We start from the raw sequence: 10078 nt of genomic DNA on the forward strand, positions 1-10078 counted from the left end.
ATCATTTACAATTTGATAATTTGACAGATTATTAAAATAGGAGAATTGATATTATTATTCATAGATTTGAATTTATGTGTCTCATGTGTATAAGTCAATTTGTCTATAATATTTGTAATTTATTGTAAATAGTGCTTTCTAAATATTACAAGTTCAATTCCTAAACCATAAAATTTATAACATCCGAAAGTTTAATCTTATTTTGCTATAGTTGTTCCAATTCATAATTTTTTAAAAAATAAACAATTAAAAATATATCTATAAATTAATAATTATTAATTTACACTATAAAATAATAATTATTAATTTATAGATAAATTAATATCATTATAAATTAATAAAATGTCTTAGTCCCAATATTATTAATTTATAGAGGTTTTACTGTACTTTATCTGAAAGTTGATTCTAATCCAAATTCTTATCTAAAAATTAATCTATACTCGCTATTTCCTAATTCATTCATTTTTCTGAACCCCTTAAAAATCAATTGTCTTATTTATTTCATAATGGGCTTAAGTTAGTGATTCAGCCCGATAACAATTTCAAACTGGGCTGAGTCAAATATATGCAAGAAGTCCACCAATTATTATGGGCCGAGTCAAACATAAGAATAAACTAAAAAAGGAAATGAATTTCAATATTCGCAACCGAAAAAGGAAAACTTATTATTATTTTAATTAGGCATAAAAATGTAATATCTAAAACCGGAATAGGAATTTAAAACAAGGTGTCTAAATACAGGGACTCAAAATGAAAATAAATAAGAGTTGTTGTGAGCAATGAGCATTACCATTGCCAAAGTAAAAAGTACCCAAACGACGAACGGAGAGTGACCCGACCGTTGAAAGCACCCTTTCAACTCGCCGCCGGTGACTCAATCCGCAAAATTATACTATTTCCCCCATTACCCTTGTCGTAAAGATCTTCACTTTGGCTTCATCCTTCCCCAATTCCTCAAACCCATCTCCTTACTCTCTTCCAGGTTTTGTTTGCTTTCTTCTGTGTTTGGTTATGTATCTCTTGTTTGGTTCTTCCGATTTATCAAAGTTACGATTCCTTTGCACTGATTAGTTTCAGAATTGACCCTTCGATTTTTGTTTTTAGTTATGTATTGGGTCATGAGCATGATTGAAGAGATTAGTGTTGTGTATCGAAGGTTGTGTTTGATTAGTGTAATGTTGGATCTGCGTAGTTGTCTTGTATAAAAGTGTCAGCTTTAATCAGAAATCTGCAAATTTTTTTCAATTAAAAGTCAAAAAACATGTCTGAATTTAGTAGTGGCCTTTAATGTGTATACCTGTGTGTTGTTTCTTAATTCGTATAAGACTTGTTCCAGTCCTTTTCACTCAATTAAATGGATAAAATTAGGAGTCATTGCTTTGATTTTGATCTCAAATTGAGTTTGTGTGTTTGTGAGGAAAACTGATTTGGGAAGAGTGTTGAATATTTCAGGGTAAGAACATCTTATATGAAATGAGCTGCTAAGAGGAGTATATAAGTTTCTTTGATTGGGGGAACTTTTGATATGGAGGAGAGTGAAGCAAAGGGGAGAATTAGGCGCGAAACCGAAAAGGCGTGTGTTTCGGTTGAGAGAATTGGGTCTACCTTACTTTCATCACTTGCAAAGAAAGGCAAAGAAACATCAAATAAGAGAAATCCTAAGCCTAATAAGCGCAAAGCCGAAGAAGAAATATGTTCAAAATCCAGAAACAAGAAGTGTACTCGAGGAAGGGTACATTGTGAGGAAGAGGAGGAGGAGGAGGAGAAAGGTAAGAAAACAAGGAAGAGGAAAAGCAAGAGACAGCAAAAGGATAACAAGGTTGAGGTAGATGATTCTTTACGGTTGCAGAGGCGAACAAGGTATTTGCTCATTAAGATGAAGATGCAGCAGAATCTTATCGATGCATACGCAACTGAAGGTTGGAAAGGTCAGAGGTACAACAATTAAATTTCTTCTCTATTGACTCAGTGTATCTTATATGGAAATTTTTTTATAGTTTTACTATTGCCTCGGATATATTACCAAATAGAATAGTTAAGTATGCGTTACAAACGAGTTTTATCAAGTTTATAGCTGTCAATAGTTCGGTCCACAGATTTGTCAGCGTTTTCAACCTTTTTCTGTTTCCAAATTGAATGTGAATTCTCCTATGTTTTCCTTACGCCTCGATTGTTTCAAATGTAAAAAACGAACTTAGCATTTGCGTTTGCGTTTACATGCAAACGCGATGAAACAATCGTGGCCTTAGTAAGTTGCAAACAATTATATGGTTTGACTCTCTTGTATTTCCTTGTTTTTTCAGCCGAGAAAAGATAAGACCAGACAAGGAGCTTGAGAGAGCACGAAAAGAGATCTTAAACTGCAAGCTTGGACTACGCGACGCCATTCGCCAGCTGGATTTGCTTAGTTCTGTGGGAAGCATGGAAGATAAAGTGATAGCTCTAGATGGATCTATTCATCATGACCATGTAAACAAATCTCTGTTTTCTAACTCATATCTTTATGGGTGATGCTGAAAATTACACTGGAGAATTGCCTGATGGGGTTTTACCTTCTACAGATATTTTGTGCAGAATGCAATTCTCGAGAAGCTTTTCCGGACAATGATATAATACTTTGTGATGGAACGTGTAATCGAGCATTTCACCAGAAGTGCCTTGACCCTCCTTTGGAAACAGAAAGCAGTATGCTTTGGCTATCTATTTCATATTCATATATATTGTCTTAGAGAGTTCATACAGTGTTGCTTCTCCACCTGATTTTTTTTCCTAAAATCATATTGCTTTGAATAATCTTAACAGTACCTCCCGGAGATCAGGGCTGGTTTTGCAAATTTTGTGATTGCAAGATGGAAATCATCGACACAATGAATGCGCAGATTGGAACTCATTTCCCTGCGGATAGCAACTGGCAGGTAAAACTTTGGCAAGTACTAGGAGTCTTTCATTTGGGTTGAACGCAAGATAGAGACGCTTCACTAGTTCACTATCAGAACTCTGCTTTACACATGTAATTTTGAAGCTCTTGCCCTTTTTTTCTATGGATAAGGATATCTTTAAAGAAGAAGCTAGTCTTCCCATTGGATCTAAAGCTACAGTTAACAACGAAGCGGATTGGCCTTCAGATGACTCTAAGGATGATGACTATGACCCTGAAATGAGGGAAAACGGTGGAGGAAGCAGCAGCAATGTTAGTGGTGGTGGTGGTGATGATAACGACGGAGAAAGCATTTCTACTAGCTTATCTTCTGATGGTGTAGCACTTTCAACAGGATCATGGGAAGGCCATGGATTTAACAATATGGTAGAACATTGCGAAACAAGTAATGAAGAAACTGTATGTGGGCCAAGACAGCGACGAACTGTTGACTATACAAAGTTGTATTATGTGAGTACATCCATGGATTTTAAAAATCCTTTCGATGTTGATCTGCTATTTTTTTGTTATTGATGATTGTTTTGGTTGGTGAATTTTTGGGTTTTATTTTATTTGTCAGGAAATGTTTGGAAAGGATGCAGGGTTGCAAGAGCAAGGTAGTGAAGATGAAGACTGGGGACCGAACGACAGAAGGAAGAGAAGAAAGGAATCAGATGTAACAAGCGAGCTTGTAAATATGTGTGAAAGCAGTAAGAAAGATCAAGATGCTGTACAAATACCAGCACAGCGTGAGAGAGCTTCTGTCTCTGTGGAAAATAAAGGAGGTCGAAGGCCGATGTTCAGACTCCCAAAAGCTGCAGTTGAGGTCTGAAATTGCTTCTTCCCGGCTTTAGTATCTTTTATATATGTGTAAAAAGAAGAGAAAAATCCCATTACTAAGTTTGAAATTGTTTGCATAAATGTACCAGAAACTACGCAAAGTGTTTGCAGAGAATGAGCTTCCTTCAAAGGATGTGAGGGATAGGCTTTCAAAAGAGCTGAGTCTTGATCCGGAGAAGGTAAACATGTACCAGGCTTGCGAGTGTTTCCTCATTCAAAGAGCTAAGGAACGTTTGGTTGTTTTCTTAGTTTTGTTTGGTTCTCCATGTGCTTAAATTTATTTTTTTCAGGTCAGCAAATGGTTTAAAAATACACGGTATATGGCACTGAGGAATAGGAAGGTAAATAACTCGTTACAAAACTCTCGCAGTTACTTGCTTCATTCTCACATGTGAATATTATTTGGATTCCTTAAGAGACTACAATGAAGTCTTTCTTTTTATATGATAGATGGAGAGCGAGAAACAACCTGAGCATTCTAAGACGGTCTCTGGAAGAGACTCTGGACCAGAGGCAGTCATGAAGAACAACACAGATACAAAGCATGCTCAAAATACTTTGGACGAGACTGTTCCACCCGGATTTAATGATTCCGCTACAAATCAGAAAACTATTTCTCCCTGTAATAACAACCAGGAGGTTCCTGAGGATTTGAAGACAGTCTCTGGTGGAGACTCTGGAGACTCTGGACCAGAAGCAGTCATGGAGAACGATACAAATGAAGTTCAAGATTCTTTGGACGAGACTTTCCCACCCGGATTTAATGATTTAGCTACCAATCAGAAAATTTACTCTCCCTGTAATAACAGCCCGGAGATTCCTGAAGATTTGAAGACAGTCTCTGGTGGAGACTCTGAACCAGAAGCAGTCATGGAGAACGATACAAATGAAGTTCAAGATTCTTTGGACGAGACTTTCCCACCCGGATTTAATGATTTAGCTGCCAATCAGAAAATTCTCGCGCCCTGCAATAACAACCAGGAGGAAACTCAACAGGCCAATGTCTCCTTTCCTGCACCCACAGATGAAATGCAACAGTATCTGGAACAGAACGACTCTTCTTTCGCTCTAGTGGTAAGATAGAAACTAACCATTTTTGCCAAAATAAGTTTATAATAACATATCTACTATGAAAAAGAATACCTTGTCTTGCCCAGTGGTTTTGAACAATATTAGATTTCTAAAGTAATTTTCTTATTGTGTTCAGCCACATGAAGAGCTAAGCAGCGAAATGAGCTTAAAGACGGCTGTAGAGGAGAAAGAGACAGAGATTAAGACGACAGAAGAGGTAAGATATAAATTAACTATTTTGGCAAAATGAGTTTATGCAATATTGCTAATATAAAAAAAGAAAAGAATAAACCACAATTAAGTTCTGCTTCCATGATTGACCAGTAGTTTTGGAATACCTTAGATTGTTGACATTTGTTCTTATTGTGTTCAGCCACATGAAGTGCTAAGCAGCGAAATGAGCTTAGAGACAGCTGAAGAGGAGGAGGAGACAGAGAGCAAGATTACGGAAGAGGAAGAATACGAAGCAGTAATGGAGATGCTTTGTAGGACAGAAAACAAGTTACTGGACGTGACTCAGAGGCTTGAGAGATTTAAAACACCGAAAGGCCGGAAAAAGTTAGGCAAGTGTTCTTCTTCTTTATCTGAAGAAGACTCAGTAGTGTATGTTCCAATAGTAGAGATCATGGAGAAAAAGGAAAACAATTGAAAAAAAAAGTAAGAATCCTTTGCAGAAGTTTTGGTATTGTTAGATTCTTTTGGAACTTAGGTCTGAAGAATACCTAATGTAGCTTTTGTATTATTCAGCTTGTATGTGTCATTTAAATTACAGAAAAATCCCAGGAAAAATAAAATCTGGGACTTTTAAAATAGAAATATTTAGCTGTGTTTTAATACATTTCTTCTTTTTTTTTCTGAAACTTTTTTTACTCTATTTTTCGAATAACTTTGGTAGATGGTAACTACAGTTTGAAGTTTCAACAATGTCACAGAAAACGGAAGTTCTCGGTTAAAATGAGTAGTAAGTAACATAAGAAAGTATATTACTTTAGAATCTGTAATTGCCTGAACGTATCTCCCCTTAACAAGCCTACTGACTACTGTCACTTTTATGAGTTACTAAACATTTGTTGCCTAACTTTACAAATGGCATATCTAGCTTTATTTACAACTTACAATATGCATTTGGTTTCTGTTCATCAATCAAAGACAAAAACATCCACAAAATCATTTTAAAAAGTCTTTATTTGCTTTTTAGCCTTTTCCTTTATGTGTGTTTTGAATCCAACTGCTCGGGTTGGATTGTCATCTTAATTTAAATGGGATTATTTTAGATATATATTTTTTAGTTTTCATTTTTCATAAAGGAACTTTCATATATTATTTAAATTTAAGATGATACCATCAGACGTTTTGTAGCTCAGAAAATAAATCAACCCTTACAAGTTACAACAATGTACCTCTTCACATATATTGCATAAAACGTATTAAGTAAAAAATAAAAGTAATTTAGAAGTTGATAAGATAATTTGGATCATTATAAGCTGCGATTGCCATTTGTATCTTGGCCTCTACTGCACTGCTTTCTTCTTCATCCGCCTGCAAATTCAGTGATTTACCATAATTAAATACAAAGTTATTCCTACATGATTATATATCTAACTCACATATGTGAGTTTAATTGGACCAAAAAATGGTTAAAGAAAAACTAGAACTGATAAATTTGTTTATACATGACAAAGCATGCATAAGTAATATAATTATTTCCTGTGGAAATTAGATTGGGGGGTAAAGTCATTACTTTGGTTTAATAAGACAGATTAAGACAGGTTTGAAAATGATATTATCGACTTTGTGTATACTTTTTGTTAAAATGATTGGAGTAAGGTTTCACCAACTCTCCATGACTCCACCACTGGTCTATTACTAGATATACCTTACTGTATCTTTAGCGTCTGATTATATTATTTTGTGTTAAGGAAATGTTATAAAGGTGGGCTGTAAAACGATATACTATTACTATATTCTTTTGTTAGACAAGAAACATCCATATACAGTATGTTGTAGTTGGACTTTTCCAACCTACACGGCATGCATATACTCTTAAGTAAAAGCTTGTTAGATCATGAAACTAAGCATTCGGTAATTAGATTTTCCGAACCAAAGTCCCCTAGTATTTGAATGATAAGAAAATACATAGAGATATTATAACACACATACTAAATCTTTAACGAATTCTAATATGAAAAAGGGTTTATTAGGGACTACTATGAAGACCGTCTATGTATGTACCAAAATTATTAGCATAACAATAGTAAAGGCCGGCTAAAGGTTCAATCATCTCATTTGAAATAAGATATACAAGTACAAATATCTGGAGATGACACAAATAAAATCTGCTCATTAAATTAGTTTAGCCGGCATATACTATTGTTAATTTATAAAGAATCGATGTAATAAGGTGTAGTGTTGGTGTGGGAAAATGTCACGTGCTAAAAAACGAGTGAATGAGAAAGAGACAAACGTTGAATTGAAGCGCGTGATGTTATATAATTAGCCACGTTTCTGTTGTGCTGCTTGCTGTATGTTTAGACGACGCTTTATGCGACACCGATGCACTTAAGATTAATCACAACGCAAATGTAGTAATTCAAATTAGACTAATATTTTATGGAGTATGACATTTAACTTTTTAAGAGAATCTTAACTCCCCTAAAAACAAAAAAAGTCAAGGCGAAATTCAAAAAACAAAAAAAAAATGTGATGGGCTCGAGGCCACCTCAATAATTGGAGCTTTTAGTTAATTTGATTAGGATAATACTATTATATAAAAAGACAAATTATACTTAAGGTGTAATGTGAATTAAGGTCCACTAAATGGAGACAAGTGGGAGCAAAGTAGTAATTACTTGGGTCCATCTAAAGGTTTGCCCTTTTGAATTTGATAGTGATTTTCGATAAAATAGTTTGAAACTTTAAATTACATTTTGGTACTATTGTATGATGAATAAGGGTAACCTATTTTCTTTAACCAAAAATCCAAAAAAAGAACAATCCACTTTACTAAAGCATTTAGTCATATGCTTTTTATTCATTTTATTAATTTATGTACACCTAATAAGAGATTTATCTACGTGCCGTCAGGCGACCATTTTTCACCAAAATCACCCAAAAAAAATATATAAATCAGATTATAAATAAAAGTCTGAATAGTTGCGACAGATTAAATAGACAAATATTTTTGGTTGGTGTGTTTTGTAGTCCGACAAGTGCCTAAAACTACTAATCTTATACTAGCTTATTACAATTAACATATCGATCTAAAATTGTTTATAAGACAAAATCCTCTAAACTATGTTTAGCATATCTTTTCAATATCATTTTATAATTTGGCTCGATCTGTGCAAAATGAGTTTCAACCAAATGCACTTAGAGTCTAGTAGTTTGTACTAGTATGGCTAGTCTTACCAAATAAGATTTAATTTAACTGTAAAATAAAATATGAGAAAGAGCGAGAGTGAGACCTGGAGGAAGAGAGTAGTCGAGAGACGAGAGGAGAAGGAAGAGAAGTTAGTAGTGAGAATGTTGAGATTTAAAGACTCCAACACTTTACAAAGCTGCAACATTGTCTCTCTTTTCTTGCTACATGTTATGCATACCACTACTGTCTTTTCTCCCATCCATGTCACCTTCAGCTGTTTTTCATTTTTTATATAATAAACATTTGGAATATGGAATAATTAACTTTACCCCCAAAGAAATGTATTTTGAAATGTACAACAAAAAAAAAATGCATTATACTACTTACCTCAAGAACTTCGATCGGGGAGTATTGTAATCTAGTGCTGTAATCGGTTTGCTTGAACTTCTTTGATCTCATGACATTTATGTCCGGAAAATTTTGCAGCTGATTTTCTGAAAAATTATTGACGCAATCGTAATCTTTCATCGGATTTTCTATTAGTACTGATCGTGATTCAAGCTCTCTGATCTCTGCTTCAAGCCTCTTCTCTTGTTCAATAAGTTCTTGCATATAATCGATTGAATCTTTGATGACAGATGCCTTGTCCAACTAAAAGAATATAATACATCAACATGAATATATTTTAATTAAATCAAAATCTAATCAAATCATCTACACACGTACACAATGATACGCTATTAGGCTAATCAGGGGACCAAAATACATTTTTAAGTTGGTTTGCCTATTTATTTAATGTTGGTTGGATTTTGTTTAACCAGATTGTATAGTTTTTATATCCTTTCAAAAGAAAAAAGAGAAACAAAGTTTATTCGATTATTTAGTTTTTGTTGACCAAAACTATTTTTTTTTGCTGGTGACGAAACTTTTTATTTTATTAAATTATTTAGACTAAAAATTGAATAAAAGAGACAGTTGATTAAATTAATAAAAGAAAGCATTAAATGGAATGAATCAGACCTTGGTAATATTGGGGACGACTGATCGGAGAGCGAAGAGTCTCTGATTAAGCTTTTGCCTTCTGTTCCTCTCAGAGACAACGTTCTTAGAAGAAGCCGGCGACGTTGCTGCTCCGTCCGGAGAACTAGACTCGCCGGAACCTGAAAACGCTTCCTCCATTGGCCAACTAAATTTATACAATTATCATTACATTAGCTATACCAACTAAAAAACAAATTAAGAAGAAAATAGAATAAAAAGTTTACAAGATTCTGGAAGTACCTGTCAAATTCGAGTTCTTGATTCTGGAAGAACATTGTGGTTTCCCAGTAATTCTTGTACTCTTGTTCCAGATCTTCCATTTTCGGACACAATAAAAACGATTCTTTCTTGAAATGGAAGGTTTTGTTTTTTGTTTCTTGTTTGTTCTTTCTTTCTTTTTTGGTGTTGTGTCTTTCTATTTAGTGTACTATCAAAACAAGAGTGGGCCGATGGATCATTTTATAGACAAAAAAGAGTCTGACAGAGAGTTTTTAGGCACGTGGGATTTTGTAAGATCTTAATATCCTGATCCAATCTTGACCGTTCAATCAAAATCTGATTTCTTTTGTCCAATTATAAGAAGGAAATATATAAATTATCGTATCTTTCTCTTTCACTCATAATATGCATTACTTAGTCGTCATATTTATTCATTCATCTGGGTTATACTACTGAATTTAGGGTGTTTACGGTTCCAATTTCGTATTTTTGTTAGGTTAAGAGTAGAGTATCATAGATATTTTACCTATTTATTTTCTAATTGGTTAGGATCCGGATTCGAACGTTAGAAAATGGATGTGTCTTAAAAAAAAGAGATATGTAATTTCAGAATTCAAATATTAAAACAT

At 34.1% G+C, this 10078-nt stretch overlaps 2 protein-coding genes across 2 annotated transcripts; one reads left to right on the top strand and one right to left on the bottom strand.

Moving 5' to 3' along the window:
• On the top strand, positions 767-5485 carry LOC104721865 (pathogenesis-related homeodomain protein). The gene is made up of 12 exons (XM_010439937.2): positions 767-982; positions 1453-1935; positions 2304-2469; positions 2562-2685; positions 2803-2915; positions 3050-3388; positions 3498-3743; positions 3847-3936; positions 4048-4098; positions 4208-4831; positions 4965-5045; positions 5202-5485. Exons 2-12 carry the CDS (start codon positions 1526-1528, stop codon positions 5475-5477), a joined length of 2520 nt encoding a protein of 839 aa, XP_010438239.1. The 5' UTR covers positions 767-982; positions 1453-1525; the 3' UTR covers positions 5478-5485.
• On the bottom strand, positions 6146-9640 carry LOC104721866 (transcription factor bHLH27). Its single transcript, XM_010439939.2, has 5 exons — positions 9471-9640; positions 9210-9375; positions 8577-8840; positions 8293-8463; positions 6146-6367 (listed from the first exon to the last, which is right to left on the bottom strand). Exons 1-5 carry the CDS (start codon positions 9548-9550, stop codon positions 6278-6280), a joined length of 771 nt encoding a protein of 256 aa, XP_010438241.1. The 5' UTR covers positions 9551-9640; the 3' UTR covers positions 6146-6277.

Source organism: Camelina sativa, chromosome 11 (genome assembly GCF_000633955.1).
Source record: "Camelina sativa cultivar DH55 chromosome 11, Cs, whole genome shotgun sequence".
Lineage (NCBI taxonomy): Eukaryota > Viridiplantae > Streptophyta > Magnoliopsida > Brassicales > Brassicaceae > Camelina > Camelina sativa.

Bases quoted from the DNA above. Each gene is read 5' to 3' on its own strand.
- LOC104721865 (XM_010439937.2), top strand. From the start codon at position 1,526: ATGGAGGAGAGTGAAGCAAAGGGGAGAATTAGGCGCGAAACCGAAAAG. The intron at 2,470-2,561 runs GTAAACAAATCT...TACCTTCTACAG, and splicing joins GATCTATTCATCATGACCAT to ATATTTTGTGCAGAATGCAA. The intron at 4,832-4,964 runs GTAAGATAGAAA...TATTGTGTTCAG, and splicing joins ACTCTTCTTTCGCTCTAGTG to CCACATGAAGAGCTAAGCAG.
- LOC104721866 (XM_010439939.2), bottom strand. From the start codon at position 9,550: ATGGAAGATCTGGAACAAGAGTACAAGAATTACTGGGAAACCACAATG. The intron at 8,464-8,576 runs GTAAGTAGTATA...AATGAAAAACAG, and splicing joins CCCCGATCGAAGTTCTTGAG to CTGAAGGTGACATGGATGGG. The intron at 6,368-8,292 runs GTCTCACTCTCG...CTGAATTTGCAG, and splicing joins CGACTACTCTCTTCCTCCAG to GCGGATGAAGAAGAAAGCAG.